The following is a 21,018-nucleotide window of genomic DNA, read 5'->3' as shown; positions in this document are numbered from 1 at the left end:
AGGGCAATTAAAAAAAGTATCCCAGAGGCTGCTCCAAGATGCCGCCGGTGGAAAGTGCTATTCGGAGTGAACTTCTAATCCAACTCAGGAGGCGTGCACCCCATCCACTGCTTCCGAGTATATCACCTGCTAATGTTCAGTCCCTGGACAATAAAGTAGCTCAGGGCGAGGATCTCCATTCACAGAGACATCCGGGACTGTAACACCATGTTTCACACAATCATGGCTCTCTCCGGATTTTCTGTCCCCGTCCACATAACAAGCTGGGTATTCTGTACATTGTGCATTCCAGAATAAAGAACTCTCCAGGAAGAAGAAAGGCAGAGGTATATGTTTCATGATTAACTACTCATGGTGTGATTGTGATAACTTACAGGAACTCAAGTCATTTTGTTCACCCGACCTAGAACACCTCACAATCAAATCCTGACCGTATTACCCCCCAAGACAATTATCTTCGGTTACACTCACAGCTGTGTATATCCCCCCTCAAGCCGATACCACGACGGCCCACAAGGAACTACACTGGACATTGTGCAAACTGGAAACCACATATCCTGAGGTTGCATTTATTGTAGCTAGGGATTTTAACAAAGCAAATTTGAGGAAAACTCTATCGAAGTTCTATCAACACATTGCTTGTTGTACTCGCACTTCAAAAACTCTCAACCATTGTTACTCTCCCTCCGGGATGGCTACAAGGCCCTCCCCTGCCCTCCCTTTGGCCAATCAGAACACGACTCCATTCTGCTCCGCCCTTCCTATAGGCATAAAACCCAAATAGGAAGTACCCATGCTAAGGTCTATTCAATGCTGGTCTGACCAATCGGAATCCATGCTTCAAGATTATTTTTATCACGCGGACTGGGAGACTCAGTTCATCAGGAAGTGTATAGGGGGTGTTGTTCGCACTATGATTATTATAACCTACCCAGACCAAAAACGTTGGATAGATGGCAGCATTCGTGCAAAACCATGGCAAGGTAACTGGGAATATGGCTGAATACAAACAGTGTAGTTATTCCCTCCATTATGCAATCAAACAGGCAAAACGTCAGTATAGAGACAAAGTGGAGTCGCAATTCAACAGCTCACACACAAAGGACAAGTTAAACACCTACTTCGCCCAATTTGAGGATAACAACGGACTGCTCTCAAGAACTCTGGTCTCTCGTTCTCTGTTGCCGACGTTAGTAAGACATTTACGCGTGTTAACCCTTGCAAGGCTGCTGGCCCAGACAGCAGCCCTAGCCGCGTCCTCAGAGCATGCGCAGACCAACTGTTTACGGACACTCCAGCCCAGTCTGCTGTCCCCACTTGCTTCAAGATGTTCACCATTGTTCCTGTACCCACGAAAGCACAGGTAACTGACCTAAATGACTATCGCCCCATAGCACTCACTTCTGTCATCATTTAGTGCTTTGAAAGGCTAGTTAAGGATCATATCACCTCCAACTTACCTGACACCCTAGACCCAATTAAATTTGCATACCGCCCCAATAGATCCAGAGATTATGCAATCGCCATCACACTGCCCTATCCCATCTGGACAAGAGGAATAAGAATGCTGTTCATTGACTATAGCTCAGCCTTCAACACCATACTACCCTCCAAGCTCATCATTAGGCTCAGGGCCCTGGGTCTGAACCCCGCCCTGTGTAACTGGGTCCTGGACTTCCTGAATGGCTGCAGCCAGGTGGTGAAGGTAGGAAACAACACCTCCACTACGCTGATCCTCAACACAGGGGCCCCACAAGGGTGCCTGCTCAGCCCCCACATGTACTCCCTGTTCACCCATGACTGCGTGGCCACGCACGCCTCCAACTCAATCATCAAGTTTGCAGACGACACAAAAGTAGTAGGCCTGATTGCCAACATTGACAAGACAGCCTACAGGAAGGAGGTGAGGGCCCTGGTGGAGCGGTGCCAGGAATATAAACTCTCCCTCAACGTCAACAAAACAAAGGAGCAGATTGTGGATTTCAGGAGACGGCAGAGGGATCTCACCACTATCCACATCGATGGGACAGCAGTGGAGAAGGTGAAAAACGTCAAGTTCCTCGGCGTACACATCACTGACAATCTGAAATTGTCCACCCACACAGACAGTGTGGTGAAGGCGGAGCAACAGCGCCTCTTCAACCTCAGGAGGCTGAAGAAATTTGGCTTGGCCTCGAAGACCCTCAAACTTTTACAGATGCACCATTGAGAGCATCTGTCGGGCTGTATCATCACCTGGTACGGTAACTCCATTGCCGGCAACCACAGGGCTTAACAGAGGGTGGTGCGGTCTGCGCAACGCATCCCTGGGGGCACACCTACAGCACCCGATGTCACAGGCCAAAAAGATCATTGAGGACAGCCACGGCCTGTTCACTCCGCTATCATCCAGAAGGTGAAGTCAGTACAGGTGCATCAAAGCTGGGACCTAGAGACAGAACAACAGCTTCTATCTCAAGGACATCAGACTGTTATATAGCCATCACTAGCCAGCTCCCACCCGGTTACTCAACTCTTAGAGGCTGCTGCCCTATGTACATAGACATGGAACACTAGTCACGTTGCTAATGTTAAACACAGTTTTACTCATTTCATATATACTGTATTCTACTGTATTTTAGTCAATGCCACTCCGACATTGCTCGTACTAATATTTATATATTTCTTAATTCCTTTATTTAACTTTTCGATGTGTGTATTGTTGTGAAGGTAAATACTACTGCACTGTTGGAGCTAGGAACACAATCATTTCGCTACACATGCAATAACATCTGCTAAATATGTGTATGTGACCAATAAAATGTTATTTGATTTTGATAGCTAGGTTTCCATCCAATTTGTGACAGATTTTCAGGTGAATATTCTAAAATCTGCATAAAGCAATATACACATTTTCCCACCAGAGATGTTTCCATCAAACTGAATTTTTGCTGATAAAAGGCTGTGCATGACAACATAGTGCACATAAAAATAACTTTTGCAGTTACATTTCCAATTACCGATGAGAAAATACAGGTAAAATGTGTTTCAATTGCATTTTCAAATCTGATGTTTTTTTCACGAGCCAGGTAATTCATCTGCATGAAATGGATCGAAACGTGATTATAGGTCCAAAAAGGTGGTCAACTACATTTCCAAACACAGTAGCCTAATTCTCACTCTGCATCCAATTGGGGGTAGTATTTTTTGTATATTTGTTTATTAAAACTATGGCCCGAGAAAACACGGCTTATCCATGTCAATGAAACATTGATGTTGAAAAAACTATAAAACGTAAGCGGCATCAAAACATGCGTTATTCCTCTCTCTGTATCACTGGAAATGACATGACTACGATGACATACGGACCAGTGTTGTTATGGCCACTTTCTGGCTGAGTCAGAGAGAGACTGCCAGGATGATGTACATGAGCTCTCATAACCATATCCTTTTATAGGTCAGATGTTTGTGCATTTATAGCTGATTCCCATTAAGCTGGACTTCCATGAATCAATAACTGCCTTTCTTCATTTCTCTCTCTTGCGCACACACACACACACACACAGTTTATCAACAGACCTAACACACCCACCCACCCTGTAAAGTTCCCTCCCATGACATCCCATGATTAATGCCACGTACGAATTTGTCAGAGGTAGACAAAATATATTTACATTAAAAGTTTACTGAAGGTTTTCGTTATCTGAAAGATAAAGAACGTGGTAAAATAGGCAAATATGTTGTGATGCGTCAGTCATGTGAATATCTATACAATGTTAATGGTCGAAAAACTAAACACCTAGACCATCCATACCTCGTCCTCTTTTTCATTCTTGAAACATAAACATGCCGCTCTTCTCTTGAAACCTTCGCCATCATAAATCCTCGTCTGGTTGGGTTTAAACTTCATCATATATTCACAACCTTCGTGCTCCAAGGATATCCGAAAGGTGGAGTGCATAAGGATCCAAACAGATCAAGTCAAGTGCCTACTTGGTCAAGAGAGGAGCAAGAAACTACGCACAGAATCTCAAAATAAACCTTCAGGCAATCAAACTTCAACGTCGTTCATCTATTCATTCACAGCAATTAAGCACCCCATATCCCCGGTGTGTTGATGATTCTGCATAACATCCTGTCTAGTTGCCGCTGTCAAACTGCATGTTCCCTAAACCAACTACAATCTTGCTGACCTCACTACAACGCAGCGACCACATATCAGCGCCAGCCCCTGCGACGTTACATGTCACGATTAGACGTTCAATAATTTACCGTTTCCCAAACTGAAACATACATGAAACGCCCTCGGTTGTCATAATCCTAGCCTACTCAATCTAATTTCAAGTTGTTTACGGTGCTACTCTTACCTGCAAGTATACTATTTAAAACTTTACATTCTGGCATAAGTGAAAGCCAAGTCCCCATTTCGAGGTCCATAAGAAAACATAACCGTTTATTTGAGTTAAAGATGCAAGTAGGCTACTGCACTCAATGCAATGTTCGACACCAATACATTTACCTTGTAGCCAGCTCAGTCAAACCTGCACCATTGTACCTAAAATTATATCGATGTTCACCTTTAATGCTGTCCTATAATGGTGAATCAAGAAACTGAAGCACCTGGCCATCTTGTGCTTTGGATGATGGTATATGTGAGCGAATTCATCTCTCATCTCTTTGTATCACCAGGTGGTGCCTGACTTTAACACCATCAATTGAAGGATAGACTAACTAAAAATCTAGGATCAGAGTGAAGATTAAGACTGTCTGGAAATAAGCAAGTGTTACTATTTTTTCTCTACTCATCTGAGGGCAGTCATTGTTCACGGTTTAATCTGACCTGTTGAGTTCAATGTATTCAATGACAGAATTGAGGATATGCCAAAAATCCTAAACCGCTGTCCTTACTTCAAAAACAAAGGCTTACAATATTTTCTTATTAATCAACAGATTTTATTTACAAAAAAAATACCGGTGGACTGTTTTCATACCATTCAGAGAGCAGGTAACCATTTTTCCCCTCAATAGAAATAATTAATATACATGGAACTGAAAATACTTTTCAAACCAAAAACAAATATTGACAAATATTGTTCAGTGATCTCCCCATTCCCTTACCCCCAATCTCCCCTCACCCTCTACCTCCCCACAACCCCTTCGAACACAATTCCCCTCAGCACACACTGCCGAACTGACAACTCCAATGCGCCCCCTCCCTATTATTTTCTGAAATAAATGCCATGGGGAGGAAGTCAACCGTTGTGTCTTATAACATTAGATTGTGACAAACAGGAAGAAAAAGAAGAGCCATGTAGCCAGAGAGCCAGTAGTAGTAGAGACATGGTTTACATGTTTGATACGTTCCATTGATTCCATTGTAATGATACTGTCCTCCTATAGCTCCTCCCACCAGCTTTCACGGTAGTAGGCTGATGTCAGGAAAACATTCAAATAAGACATGAGAATAAAATGTATCCCTAAAACTATAGAAAATTATGGAATTCCTGTCCCCACCATCCCTACCGCTCTCCCACACAAAGGTTCCAAGCCTACTTTAGGGTCTCTACATCGACAGCGGTTGCAACAGTTAATCGTGATGATGGCAGGCTCAGATTAATTGTTTAGTCATTATATTGTTACTTGTATTTAAATGTTCAAGTCAGAGATGTGGTTTAGCAGGAGCTAGGTTGTTGTTTTGCTAGTAGGCCTTCTATAGAGGAATGAGTCCACCTATAGTCTGTCTCAAAGGGTCTGGGGTTAATCAGCTGCTTTCAATAAACAACCAACATCACGAGCGACAACAAAGTTAAAAGAAAAGTAAAAAGTTAGGCAATCTTGGACAATAAATCTTACCCTCCCCCACCAAACAGACATGGGATAGACACTTGTTTCTTTATATTTTTTTTGTACGAAGCTCATTAAAGCAGATGTTGCTGGTTTCCTCCAAAATGAATGGAAAAAGAACCAGGTGGTGAGTCAGATCTGCCGATGCATCTGAACAGTGAATTATGACAAAGACGACAAGTCAGGCTTTTCAATTTCTCTTATGAGCATTTATATCAAATTCACTGGTCTTTTTTTTCACTTTTTTTTTATTACACCCCCTCCAATATGGTGTCCTTTAAATGCACATGAATTAGGTAGAAGAAGAGGTCTTGGCAGAAGATGAGGAATGTGTGTTCACACTGACTTCCCGCTTGGTTTCTCTCCGCTTTTTTCACCTTTTCTACACTTCTATGTTGTTCTGAGCGTAAAGCCTGGTCCATGTCCGGGCTGCAACATAAAATAAGGAAGAGAGATGAGCTCAGAAAGCAAGTGTAGTGAGTCATTTATTTATTGTTTTTTTGCTAGAATCCTTGAGGCTTCAAGTTGTAACTTCATCACATTTGTACTTGCTTTGTAGGATAGGCCACAGGGTAAAAAAGCTACAATATACAAATTAAATGTTTATATCAAAAGAAGTCATGAGTTCATAAGGTGTAGCATCTAAAGTTACCAGTAAGATAGAGCATCAGCACCAATATTAATCAGTGTTGGATTGGCTGAGCGGTAGGCTGCATTGAGAAACTGAGCTACTGTGTCAAATTTGAACAAGGTTTTGTTCACTGGGCACCAAACACACAAGAACATGGACTGAAATAGGGAGAAACGACCTGGACTTGTCTAAAAAGAAAAGTTCATTTTCCCTTTCTGTTGTGCGCCATAACGAACATGACTGAGGCAAGTGGGTGTGGTGAGTGAGTAGGAGTGCATTTGAGGAGTTCACCGCTCAGAGCCGGGCTTAATCAAGACTCACCTGTCTCTATGGCTTGAGCTTCATTGGATTTCCACTGCTCCGCAACGTCATTCGCTAGAGGATCATCAGGGTTAGGAGCGCTTAGTAATGCCTGGATTGATAGCAGGACTGTGCGGATCTGTAAGGCTGGAGACCATTTATCTGTGGAAAGAGATTTTATAAGAAAACAAAAAAGTACAAATGAGGGGGAGAAAGCGATAAAGGGAGGAGAAAAAGGGGAGAGGGGGAGGAAGAGAAGTTTGAGCCATGCATCCATTTTGAGCGATGGGGGCATGTCGCAGCAATGGGATATGCGGCTTGAATGGGAGGTCAAAAGTTGAATCTGAGAAGCCCTTGATCTTTTGGGCGAGATTAAAAAGGAAAATCCCTCATAGCGCTCGCAGGCCAAACATGATTCTAATGCAGTGGGTATATGTCAGGAAACAATTCCCAGGCCTGTCCCACTAACGAGCCTGAACTCACTGATGTGTATGACAGACATACAGAGAAGCTGCAGCGGTGTGACAGACAGTTAAAGACGTCTCATCTCCCCTGTATCCGTTAGGACTGAGCGATAAGGCCGACATATCATATCACAATATTTCTAAATGTTGACGCTATTTGATGTTTTTGAATAATACAAGTTCAAATTTTGTTTTGTAAGTAGTGCATAACCCTAGAGTGGCAACACATACATTCTAAGCAATTTCGAAATGAGTCTTTCTCCATTCTGCACTCATTTGAGATCCTTTCCACACTGCCACGTAGGGCTGCACAATTTGGGCAAAAAATAATAATCTGTGTTATTTTTAACCAAATACTGCAATTGTAATTTAACTTTGATCAAAACACTTGGGTGAACTGTTGAAATGATGGAAATAGAATAGTTATCATTTTATCCACGCCAAAAGCGGAAACTATGGACAACTTCCTCAGTGCTCCCGCATTATCATAATTCATATGCAACGCCACAAGAAATTAGCTGATCCATTGTGACAAAATACACCATATTACGGTCCTGCTAATGTGACCTCATAAATGGTCTTGTGTTAACACTTGATTAATAGGCAGCGTGCAGAAGGATGTGTTGATCAGTGGATTGACAGGTGTAGGACTGTAGAACAATAAACAAACTTTCAAATGAGAACTTGTTCTCAACTAGCCTACCTGGTTAAATAAAGGTGAAATAAAAACTTAAACTTTTATATCCCAGGACAAAATAGCTAGCAACAGCAAGTTAGCTAAATAGGTCAAATTAGCTAGCAACTGCAAACTTAGTAACTAAATGACCATAAATGTTTAATGCTTTCGACCTATCCCCAAAGTAATATAATTGGTTCAGAGTTTGTTTTGATATTTCAACCTGTGTGTCGTGATCGCGTTTGGTGTTGGGGGACAAAATCAATTTGCGCACGGCCGGTTTGGGTACAGTGTTAGGGGGATGAAAGGAATCTCTGTCCTTGTATCAGCTGCACCTGCTACCACATTTTTAAAAATGCTTTCAGGACATAATTTGCCATGTTTTTGCTAACAACCTCAGTTGAAAAACATTTTTATTTGTAGTAATGGTGCAAGCATGACTGTCATAAATATGCTCAGTGTATTCTCAGTGGCACTAAGGGGCCAGTGAAGTAATCATTGGAACAACTATCTTGGTGATTTATTTTCTAGGCGCACAGGCGCTCCTAAATAAAAATTCCAGATCGCACAGCAAAATATTTAGGTGCATATGCAAGTAACGCGGCCCACTGTTGATTAACTTAACCTGAACAGAAACAACAGTGAAACAGCAAAATCAGTTTGGATGTCAGGCTACCATGTCGGTGTAAAATGACGCAAGTCAAGCGCCCCTTACCTTTCAATATGTCTAGACATATTCTTCCCAGCTTGTCTACGTTGGGGTGGTATATTTTGGTCATAAAGCGTACTTTTGGAGCTGCCATGGGGTATTCCTCGGGAAGAAAGAGTTCGAGTTTAAACGTGCCGCCTTCAAAGGGCGAGTCCTGGGGCCCGGCGATGACCACATGGAAGTAGCGGGCGTTACCTTCGTCAGGCTCCGCCTTGATGCCTGGGACAGGCTCCGCCATCAAGCGCTGAGTCTCCTGACAAACGACAGACATACAAAGAGTTAGGCCTAGATGCAAATCTTGTGGTGATAACCATTGTTCAGCAGGCACATTTGTATGTTTGCTCCACTGCTTACTCATCCCTTACAATACTAAGAAAATCGACCAGAAAATTATAATTTCAGTGCTAGGACTGATCAATCTTTCAAAGACATTGCCTACAACCCAAAACATCTAACCTATCCTGGCCCACGCCTCCTACTAGGCAGCTAGCAGTGTGTCACTACGCTTAGTGGCTTTATAGTTGGCTGCAATACAGTCTAAAGCAGAATATCAGGCAGCTAAGTCGACAAAATGCTGTTTTCCGATGCAAAACTTTCCAAAATGTTTTCCTAATGAATAGAACCCAGGTGACAACTAGGGCTGACTTTCCCAGTCAATGTGGAGGCGTCACCAGGTGGAGCCCCCTTATGTATGTATTCAAATATATATATATATAAATTAAATCTTCAGTGGTTGATTGAAGAGTACATCTTGTAGGCTGACTAGCTCAGCATGGAAGCAACTGCCCCCAGGCTCAGGGCTGTGACCAGGGCATAAAATGTACCTTTTGGTCCACCAGCCAATGTGGCAGGTAGATTTAAAATTGACCATCACCTCAGATTTTTTAACCACCAAAATATTTTGGGGCGCAAAGATTACACCAACAAAACATAAAAAAAGATGTGCATGCTATGTAATATTTTGAAAACAATATGTGTATTACTAGTAAGAAGTAACTAACATGGTATATTGAATAATACATTTTTTGTGACCCGAGTCTTTTAACCAAAATGTCACAGATGAGACAAAAATGTTCACCTGCCCTTTTAAGGCTGGGAGGTTACCGTGGTAGCGCGACTAGAGTCATGTTTCTACCTGTGAGATTGAGTCTTACTAGTAGAAGCGTTGTCTTCTCTTCCCTAGCATTTGAAACTCAAAAACAGAAAAACCACCTAGTTTATGAACAAAATGTAAATAGCCAAGAAACAAAGTCTCACATCAGTAGACTTTCGTTTAAATTAAATTAGAGCTAATTTTATACCAGTGCACAGCTCTTTAATAAGTGCGCACAGACACCAGCCAGGCAGTGTTTCATGGCTAGGTGGGATAGGCTATATAGGATTCGTAGTTTGTGCGATTAATTTACCAGCTATGAAACAAAAACGGCGGAACTACTTTGAAAACGGCTACTGCAGCATTTATTTTACTGTAGACGTGATCATACTTCACTGTTTTTACAAAAATGTGAGTGAAATGCTCACACTGTGGTGCCCCTACCCACGCCAACGTGGCTGGTGAAATAAACATTTTACACGCCAATGACAAAATCGACAGGTGGTGGGTGTTAATTTTAGGCCCTGGCTCAACATGACTGAGCAGCATAAAGCAATCTGATACGGCCTTACGGTAATGCAAGAGGCAGGGGACACCTGTGACAGGTGCAGCAACAAAGATTACTGTAGGTGCAGCAACAAAGATGGACTCTTACAGGACTAGACCTCTTCACTAGCCTACTAATTTTCCTATAGTAGCCTAAAATACCAATAAAGTGCATTCGGGAAATATTCAGACCCTTGACATTTTCCACATTTTGTTACTTTACAGCCTTGTTTTAAAAAATGCACCGAATATTTTTTTCCCCCTCATCCATCTACAAACAATATCCCAAAATGACAAAGCAAAAACCATTTAGAAAGTCTTGCAAATGTAGAAAAATAAAACACCTAGTTTACATATGTATTCAGACCATTTTCTATGAGACTCGAAATTGAGCTCACGTGCATCCTGTTTCCATTGATCATCCTTGAGATGTTTCTACAACTTGATTTACCACCTGTTGTATATTCAATTCATGTTACATGATTTGGAAAGGCACACACCTGTCTATATAAGGTCCCACAGTTGTCAGTGCATGTCAGCAAAAACCTGGGGAAGGGTACCAAATAATGTCTACAGCAGTGAAGGTCCCAAAGAACAGTGGCCTCCATCATTCTTAAAAATAGAAGTTTGAAACTACAAAGACTCTCCCTAGTGCTGTCTGCCTGGCCAAACTGAGCAATCGGGGGAGAAGGGGCATGGTCAGGGAGGTGACCAAGAACCCGATGGTCACTCTGATATGGCTCCAGAATTCTTCTGTGGAGATGGGAGAAACTTCCAGAAGCACAACCATCTCTGCAGCACTTCTCAGTAAACGGCACATGACAGCTCACTTGTAGATTGCCAAAAGGCACCTAAAGGACTCTGACCATGAACAACAAGATTCTTTGGTCTGATGAAACCAAGATTGAACTCTTTGGCCTGAATGCCAAGTGTTATGTCTGGAGGAAACCTGGCACCATTCCTACGGGGAAGCATGGTGGTGGCAGCATCATGCTGTAGGGATGTTTTTCAGTGGCAGGGACTGGGAGACGAGTCAGGATCGAGGCAAAGATGAACGGAGCAAAGTACAGAAAGATCCTTGAGCACTCTGGAGCAGGTTCCAAGGACTAGTGCGAAGGTTCACCTTCCAACAGGACAACGACCCTAAGCACACAGCCAAGACAACGCAGGAGTGGCTTCGGGACAAGTCTCTGAATGTCCTTGAGTGGTCCAGCCAGAGCCCGGACTTGAACCCGATCAAACATCTCCGGAGAGACCTCAAAATAGCTGTGCAGCAACACTCCCCATCTAACCTGACCGAGCTCGAGAGGATCTGCAGAGAACCTCCCCAAATACAAGTGTGCCAAGCTTGTAGCATCATACCCAAGAAGACTCAAGGCTGCGATCGCTGCCAAACGGTGCATCAAAGTACTGAGTAAAGGGTCTGAATACTTATGTAAATATAATATTTCCATTTGCAGAAATTTCTACAAAACTGTTTTTGCTTTGTCATTATGGTGTGTTGTGTGTAGATTTGAGGCCACTGTGTTCCTGGGGACCTTCAATGCTGCAGACATTTTTTTGTACCCTTTCCCAGATCTGTGCCTCGACACAATCCTGTCTCAAGAGCTCTACGGACAATTCCTTCGACCTATTATTAGCTAACTAGCCTGCTACTGTAGGCCACTTTGTAGGCTAACTCAAGTTGGTAGCTAGCTAACTTTACACTGTATAGCTAAGTTAATCAAATATAATCAGCTAGCTATCTTGATGTAATCATTGTACATTTAAAACAGTCTCCAAATGCATTAGATAACAGCCATGGAAGAGGATGAAATTGCAGCTCCAGCTGTCAGTTTGACAGCTCCAGCTGTCAAGGGAGCGTATAGGCTACTGGATAGCCTCGGCAAGGGTTTCTCAAACCCGGTCCTGGGGCACGTTTTGGTTTTTGCCTCAGCACTACACAGCTGATTCAAATAACCAACTCATCCTCAAGCTTTGATTATTTGAATCAGCTGTGTAATGCTAGGGCAAAAACCAAAATGTGAACTCAGGGGGGTCCCAGGACCGAGTTTGGGAAACCAAAGGTTAGCTACTGGATAGGGCAGGTAACTTTGTGGGAGGACATTATGAAAATATTCTCTAGTTCCAGTCCCAAGAGGGGAAAACTTTGAGGACAGATAGTGACAAGGTAGGGGTGGTATACAGAACATAGCCCTATTTGGTAAAAGACAAAGTCCATATTATTGCAAGAACAGCTTAAATAAGCAAAGAGAAACGACAGTCCATTACTTTAAGACATGAAGGTCAGTCAATCCGGAAAATTACAAGAACTTGGAAAGTTTCTTCAAGTACAGTCGCAACAACCATCAAGCGCTATGATGAAACTGGCTCTCATGAGGACCGCCACAGGAAAGGAAGACCCAGAGTTACCACAGCTGCAGAGGACAAATTAATTAAAATAACTGCACCTTAGCTTGCAGCCCAAATAAGAGGAACAGACACATCTCAACATCAACTGTTCAGAAGAGAGTGCAAAACAAACGGTACTAAAAGGACACCAATAAGAAGAGATACTTGCTTGGACCAAGAAACACGAGCAATGGACAAATAGACCGGTGGAAATCTGGAGTCCAAATTTGAGATTTTTGGTTCAATCCATCGTGTGAGACGCAGAGTAGGTGAAGGAATGATCTCTGCATGTGTGGTTACTACCATGAAAGCATGGAGGAGGTGGTGTGATGGTGCTTTGCTGGTGACACTGTATGTGATTTATTTAGAAGTCAAGGCACACTTAACCAGCATGGCTACCACAGCGATTCGCCTTCCCATGTGGTTTGCGCTTAGTGGGACTATCATTTGTTTTCAACAAGACAATGATCCAAAACACACCTCCAGGCTGTGTAAGGGCTATTTGACCAAGAAGGAGAGTGATGGAGTGCTGCATCAGATGACCTGGCCTCCACAATCACCCGACCACAACCCAAGAGATGGTTTGGGATGAGTTGGACCGCAGAGTGAAGGAAAAGCAGCCAACAAGTGCTCAGCATGTGGGAACTCCTTCAAGCTGGTTGAGAGAATCAAGGCAATGGGAGGCTATATAACATTTATTTTGATTTGTTTAACACTTTTTTGGTTACGACATGATTCCATGTGTTATTTCATAGTTAAGTTATTTCATAGTTTTGATGTCTTCACTATTGTTGTACAATGTAGAAAATACAATACCCTCAACCTCTCCCATCCATTTCTGATGCCCATCCAGTTTGATTTTTATTTGCCATATATTTTTAACTGTGCTGTTTCACAAAAGTTCTTTACTTACATACATTTTACAGACACAACAAATGTAAAATATACCATCTTGTTGTTATTAGTCCCACCCTTCAGTTTCATTTAACCCCTCCCATCTATCTGTTAACACCATCCATATTAGATTTATATTTGCCATATATTGTGTTGTGCTGTGATGCGTCACAAAAGTTCTGAACCTTTCTATTCTCATTTTCTACAGATTGTAAATAAAATAAATAGTCTTGCTAAAAGTATTACATTATTGATCTATTGACTACGACTTTTCAAATCACCCAGTATTGCTATCTGCAGCGTTAGCTCCAGGTAAATGTTGCAATTCTTCAGCCATTCCTGGACCTGTGACCAAAAACAAGCTACATATGGACAGTACCAAAACAAATTATCTTATAATTCAGTCTCTTCACAGCAAAACCTGCAGAACTGGGATGGTTGTATCCCCCATATATAACATTCAATTTGTTGGAAGAATTTTGTATAATAATTTCAATTGAAAAATTCAAAGTTTTGAATCTGGCATCGTTTTGCTTATCAGTTCATAAACCATGTGCCATTGGATCGGTACATCGAAAAACTCTTGCAAACTATTTTGCAATCTACATGGCACTGCTGTCAATGTTTTGGTCCTTAAAATAAAGTGGTGTATTTATATTCATCACAATTTTCTTTAACCAATTTTGGTCTTCAATGCAGGGCCGACAGACAAGTTCCTTAATTTTTCCCCTCCCACAGAAACAGGGTTTATGTGAAACGTTATACATAGCTGGAAAATATGGACACGGACGTGAGAGTGCGCACCGAGGAAGAGGTGCCACGGACAGACAGAGCTGAAATTTCACTACTTGACATGTATAATGAAATCCTGGTTGAGACTGAACAAATGAACAACGAAACAGCCCAGCAAGTAAGTGAAAGATATAGGTTTTGATGATGTTTTATTGGTAATGGGGACATACGTAAATGCCAACAAAATAACTTTTTGGTCAGTGTGGTGTACGCGTGTGTAACCTTTACTTCACTAGGCAAGTCAGTTAAGAACAAATTCTTATTTACAATTACGTCCAAACCCGTTGTGCATCGCCCTATAGGACTCCCAATCACGGCCGGATGGGACAGAACCTGATTTCGAACCAAGGACTGTAGTGACGCCTCTTGCACTGAGATGCATTGCCTTAAACCGCTGCGTCCGTGTGTGTGTGTGTTAACTATTTAACTGTACTATAAAGCTTAAAAAAGGACACAAATGTTAAATATCGGTTGTCTGTATCATTTCTGGCAAGGAAAATATCAGATATCGGACAAAAATGTCATATTGGTGCGTCCCGAGTTACCATACATATAACTTTAACCCATTTTATAAGAGATTCTCCAAAATTTAAATATACCAGGCATTTATATTGAAACTCCAGTCGTACTTTATCAAAGGACTTTTCAAAGTCAGCTATGAATACCAGGCCTGGTTTCCCAGTTTTTCATAATGTTCTATTGTTTCCAGTACTTGCCTTATATCTCCAGTGTATCGTACATGTAAAAAAAAAACTGTCTGATTAGGATTAACAATGTCCGACAATGCCATTTTTAATTCTATGCGCTAAGCATTTTGTTAGTATTTTTGTATCACAATAGTGTAAAAGGCCTCCAATTTTGTAAATGGACTGGATCTTTATATTTACCACTTGGATCCTGTTTCAGTTATAATGAAATCAGATGGTGGAGATGGAGGAGACAAACAAAAACATATGCCTGAAGTACTTTACTTACTATTTAAAAATATTGTTTTGTGAATCATGGGTGACTCCGTCATTTGTAACAAGATTCAGTTAATTATTTTTTCGTAGCATTTAATAATAATTGCATTTTATCTCCATATTCCATCCCGTTCGCTTTATTTTTATAATATATTACTCTTGATCTTTTTGAATACGTTCCTCCATTTCTGTTTCCTCTAACTTATTCTGAGCCTCTATGGTACCGTTTTAATTGCTATCCATCTGTACTGTTAGTCCTTCCATTTCCTTTGACCTCATACAGTGGCTTGCGAAAGTATTCACCCCCCTGGGCATTTTTCCTATTTTGTTGCCTTACAACCTGGAATTAAAATTGATTTTTTTGTGGATTTGTATCATTTGATTTACACAACATGCCTACCACTTTGAAGATGCAAAATATATTTTGTGTAACAAACAAGAAATAAGACAAAAAAACTGAAAACTTGAGTGCGTAACTATTCACCCCTCCAAAGTCAATACTTTGTAGAGCCACCTTTTGCAGCAATTACAGCTGCAAGTCTCTTGGGGTGTCTCTATAAGCTTGGCACATCTAGCCACTGGGATTTTTGTCCATTCTTCAAGGCAAAACTGCTCCAGCTCCTTCAAGTCGGATGGGTTCCGCTGGTGTACAGCAATCTTTAAGTCATACCACAGATTCTCAATTGGATTGAGGTCTGGGCTTTGACTAGGCCATTCCAAGACATTTAAATGTTTCCCCTTAAACTACATGAGTGTTGCTTTAGCAGTATGCTACGGGTCATTGTTCTGCTGGAAGGTGAATCTCCATCAGTCTCAAATCTCCAGAAGACGGAAACAGGTTTCCTTCAATAATTTCCCTGCATTTAGTGCCATCCATCATTCCTTAAATTCTGACCAGTTTGCCTGTTCCTGCCGATGAAAATCATCTCCACAGCTTTATACCGTCACCCCCATGCTTCACTGTGGGGATGGTGTTCTCGGAGTGATGAGAGGTGTTGGGGTTTGTGTCAGACATAGCATTTTCCTTGATGGCCAAAAAGCTCAATTTTAGTCTCATCTGACCAGAGTACCTTCCATGTTTGCGGAGTCTCCCACATGCCTTTTGGCGACTCTGTACAGCTTAAAGTGGTCCTATGGACAGATACTCCAATCTCCACTGTGGAGCTTTGCAGCTCCTTCAGGGTTATCTTTGGTCTCTTTGTTGCCTCTTTGGTTAATGCCCTCCTTGCCTGGTATGTGAGTTTTGGTGGGTGGCCCGCTATCGGCAGGTTTGTTGTGGTGCCATATTCTTTCCATTTTTTACTAATGAATTTAATGGTGATCAGTGAGATGTTCAAAGTGTCTGATATTTTTTTATAACCCAACCCTGATCTGTACTTCCTCACGACTTTGTTCTGTACTTCTCCACGACTTTGTCCCTGACCTGTTTGGAGACGACCTTTGTCTTCATGGTGCCGCTTGCTTGGTGGTGCCCCTTGCTTACTGGTGTTACAGACTCTGGGGCCTTTTGGAACAGGTGTATATATACATTGAGATCATGTGACACTTAGATTGCACACAGGAGGACTTTACTTAGGCCACTTCTAAAGGTAATCGGTAGCAACAGATCTTATTTAGGGGCTTCATAGCAAAAGGGTGAATACATATGTATACACCTCTTCAGTTTTCATTTCACTTGACCAATTTTGACTATTTTATGAATGCCCATCACATGAAATCCAAATAAAAATCTATTTAAATTACAGGATGTAATGCAACAAAATGTTTAAAACGCCAAGGGAATGAATACTTTTGCAAGGCACTGTAGCTGGCACCCCGTTCTTTCTGCAGACATCTTTGAATCTTAATTTGGAGCAGATATTTAAGAGGTTTTGCAGAACCTTATCACATAAATCCTTGAGTGAGATTTTAATGTAATTCCGTTAACACCAAATTAGTTTTTGTACTTTTTTTCCGTGGACATTTTTTAAAAGTAGTTATTGTGCATGGAGTTGTATGGTTTGTTAAACTTTGAAATCAATGTTTTTTGTTTGGCATAGATTTTAAAGGTAAGAAAAAAATAATCAAAGTGTAATTCTATTACAGTGCTATTGCCCTAAAGCTACAGATACCTTTGAGAGAAAGACAACTAAGAGGAACAAAAAGAGACTGGACTATCATCAACCACTGTACATGCTGCTGTTTTTTCTTTTTCCTGAATGCACCTCCGAGCGAGATTCCTGAAATGTTTCAGATAACCCACAGACAAAAACACAGTCCAAACACAGACAAGAGAGGCTCCCGGACCAGTCGCACACTCACAGGGGCTCAAGCCCACTGAGAACAGTTCCCAGAACTTCTCAGCCTTCCAGTCTTTTCCAACCACCTCCAACCAATGTTACCAATGTTACGTGTTCCCTCTTTTACTCAACCCCTCTCACCACCTGTGTGAATTCCCCTTTCTCTATTAGCACAACTGCATTTATTCAATGACGACTACCAACGACAGAGGACATGAACTTGGGAATATGAAGCACAGCATTCCCTATGTGAGGCACAATGTTTTTGGAGGTGCACGAGATTAGAAATTTGAAACAAATTGTAGGATAGAAGCCAACTAGTAACAACTGTTTTATAGTTTAAATATACTAGCTACAAGACATTCTGGAATCCACAACCATAGCCTAGACTGTTTCAGCACAGAGAGCCATCAACTTGACAGGGGGATAATGAAAACAAGGCGCTGTGGTCCACGGGCTGAGCAGATGCTGGGCAGCGACAGTCATGACTTCATTGATCTGTGAATGAGTGAAGACAGTCAACCCATGCAAACAAACTGCCTAGACTGGAAGGAGAGACCGGAGAACTAGACTAGTGAGTGAGAACAAAACAATAATTCTAAACACACAAAGTGATAGTACAATAGCTTAAGTTCACTGTATATAACTAATAGAATGATGTTCACCTCTGCACCAATCTTACAACTCTCTCCTGACCTGATCTTTATGCTACACTAGCTTTAGGAGTGACAATTGCTGTGTGATAATTTCTCCAAGTGCACTGGGAACATGCTGAAAGTAAGGAACCTCTAGTATACTGGTGCATCTAGGCCTAATCACTTACTCATGTGTATGTCAAATTAAATTGACTATTGATGTCCCACTTCTCGTGTCAGCAAAGCTAGCTAAACGGAAATATTTGCTGCGTCTTGGCCTATAGCCCTGACAGCTGTAGTGTGACATGATGAGCTCGCATTCTTTCTTATCAGATATTTCGTTATGATATGTCTAATGTCTATATACACCACGTATTCATATTCTGGATTCTGACACATGCTCACTATAATATATCTACTCTGGATTGTTCATTTGACCAGTTCAGTCATTTCTTGATTTGTTGTTCTGATTATTTGTGTAATGGTATTGTATTTGCAAGACATTCTACTGCAGTGTTGGAACTAGCTAGTGGGTAAATCTATGGGAATTCAATTACTTTTTAGGGTTTCCACCCACTCTGCCCAGAGTAAGTGAAAACACGCTTTGGTGATGAAATTGATAAAATACATTATATGTAGACAAATATGCTTATTCTGTATTGTTCAGTGCAGTCTTTAACATTTCATTACCAGTATATCCAAAAAGTTGAATTTCATAACCTAATACATCCAAAATAAGCACAGAGCAGTGTTTTGACAGAGTGGTGCAGCTTTCTCGTAGTAACCTGAGGATTTTACATGTTGTGGTGGTCGTTTTCAAAATCTTTACCACATGTCACAAAAAGCAAAACGAGCACGACACAAGCTGAATTAAACGCAAATGCATTAATATGAAAAGCGTATACTAAAATATGAAAATACTACATGTCATGTCTCAAAATCGATATCTATCTCACCTCTATATTGTTTAATGTCCTGCAGATTCGAGAAGATGAGTTCAACTGGACAGTGAACCTGCCAGGTAGCCTTCATTCTGGCACAGAATCAAGCCTCGTTGACACACTGCTGTGCAATTGTACTTATTTCAGACCACTTTCTCTCTCTGGCCTCCACTGATTTGGTCACCCTAATTCTGGCCATCTTACAAGGGTAAAAACTCCAATAACATTTGAACAGATTATGAGTGAGACATGGGGGTTGGATGAGTTGGTTTTCTTCAAGGAATATCTACACTTTTTGACAACAACCCTTTTGATTTGAACGAAACCTCCCACACATATTTGCCCATTGTAGAAGCTCAGAAAGGGACTTTTTGGACGAAAATAAGAGCTTGCTGTCAAAAGGTGACTGAATTCAAATGAACTTACCCTACATAGGTAAGAATTGCACCTGCAAATCTGTCTGTGTACGAGACCAATACACTTTTATTCGAAGTGATGACTGGTAAGGGGAATCGTACCGTCCATTTCAATTAAGATCATAAAACTGAGATCCCGCTAATGCCCTTGCCTCTGCCTATAACATCACTTACGGTAGCTAACTAACTTAGCAACAGAGGCCTAACAGGAAATATCTGTCACACAATGGTAACGTTCTAAATGCTAACTCAATAGCCTGCTAAATTGACCCTTTACTACTTAAGCACTAAGTATCTTTATACTCATGAGCAATTTAGCCCAAAAATAAAGATTGCAACCGTTTATATTGTGGCACAGTTACGGGAGTAGGCTGTCTGACTGTGCATTCATTGCAACACACATGTACGGCTAGCTATAGAGTTTGCTCGCTATATAGTGTTAGCTAGCTATTTGGAAAGGGCGGAATGGGTGACTGGCTGGCTAAGGTTTATGATAACTAACTAGCAAGCTAACGTTATATTGATTGCTAACTCTCTCAGACTCTGGTCAGTATGCTACATTCACTGTGTTTAGTGTATTAACGAATAAACAATCACAAAAAATACATTTCTTTGCCATCTTTTACAGGCGTGGGTGTATTTTTAACCCACCTTTATTCCGTTTATTAGGAACAGGGTCGAAACGGAAGTAATTTCGCAGCTGCGGCAAATGCAAGCAAAAATAAATTACGAATAGTGCGGAGCATTTTAGGATTAGCTAGCTAGGACATAATGAATCTGTCATAGACAACAACAATAGTCTGTGTAATTCGTAAAGCAATTAATAGTTAGTTACCTTAATGATCCTACGGGGCAGTCCTGACATCTTGTCTTTAATGAGGGGTTTAGCTGTGACTCTTCTCTTTCGTTTGCATTGACAGCGAAAGGCGCGCACACACCTCTTCCGGTGTTCTGCTCATTTTGCGTCATGAGACCATCCTGAAAGTGTAACGTAAATAAATGTAGCTAGTTTGGAAAATGTACTTTTATTATGGTTAATGGGTATGATACGTGACAGTGATTGATTGGACATATCCCAATCTCAAAGTCAGTGATGTTTGTGTAAACATCTGTGATTAATTTCGTTTCATGTTAGTCTTACTGTTGCCGTGAAATAGACATAGGTAGGCTTTGTATCCATCACACAGACACACTGTCCATTGATCAATTTGAAAATGTTAATAATTTCTTGGTAAGGGGGCAATCGAAAGGGCTAAATGATTTCATTTACATTTTCAAAATGTCTGGCCTACATGGGTTTCACAATTATTTTGTACATCTATTTCTGAGAGACCTATGATATGACCAATGCATTGTGCATGTGGTGCTCTATAATTTACAACCAATCAATCAATAAAATATATTTATAAAGCCCTTTTTACATCAGCCGATGTCACAAAGTGCTATACAGAAACCCAGCCTAAAAC

At 41.3% G+C, this 21,018-nt stretch overlaps 2 protein-coding genes across 5 annotated transcripts in view; both read right to left on the bottom strand.

Annotated features, from left to right (window-relative positions):
• The window catches only part of LOC118401098 (diphosphoinositol polyphosphate phosphohydrolase NUDT4B-like), a 33,884-nt gene extending 29,614 nt beyond the window's left edge, over window positions 1-4,270 (bottom strand). The window contains exon 1 of one of the 4 annotated variants that reach the window (XM_035798327.2): window positions 3,794-4,270. In XM_035798327.2, the coding sequence (XP_035654220.1) occupies window positions 3,794-3,940 (147 nt within the window). In that variant the 5' untranslated portion in view covers window positions 3,941-4,270. The remainder of the gene's footprint in view (window positions 1-3,793) is intronic. The other 3 variants (XM_035798325.2, XM_052474827.1, XM_035798326.2) reach the window with 3 other exon arrangements.
• Window positions 4,271-4,910: 640 nt separating this feature from the next.
• LOC118401097 (ubiquitin-conjugating enzyme E2 N-like) lies at window positions 4,911-20,537 on the bottom strand. The gene is made up of 4 exons (XM_035798324.2): window positions 20,388-20,537; window positions 8,610-8,856; window positions 6,776-6,916; window positions 4,911-6,252 (listed from the first exon to the last, which is right to left on the bottom strand). The coding sequence occupies exons 1-4, from the start codon at window positions 20,415-20,417 to the stop codon at window positions 6,206-6,208; spliced, it is 465 nt and encodes a 154-aa protein (XP_035654217.1). The 5' UTR covers window positions 20,418-20,537; the 3' UTR covers window positions 4,911-6,205.
• Window positions 20,538-21,018: the final 481 nt, after the last annotated feature.

The sequence above is a fragment of the Oncorhynchus keta genome, chromosome 22 (assembly GCF_023373465.1).
Source record: "Oncorhynchus keta strain PuntledgeMale-10-30-2019 chromosome 22, Oket_V2, whole genome shotgun sequence".
Taxonomy (NCBI): Eukaryota; Metazoa; Chordata; class Actinopteri; order Salmoniformes; family Salmonidae; genus Oncorhynchus; species Oncorhynchus keta.
This window is presented reverse-complemented; position numbering and strand designations above follow the sequence as displayed.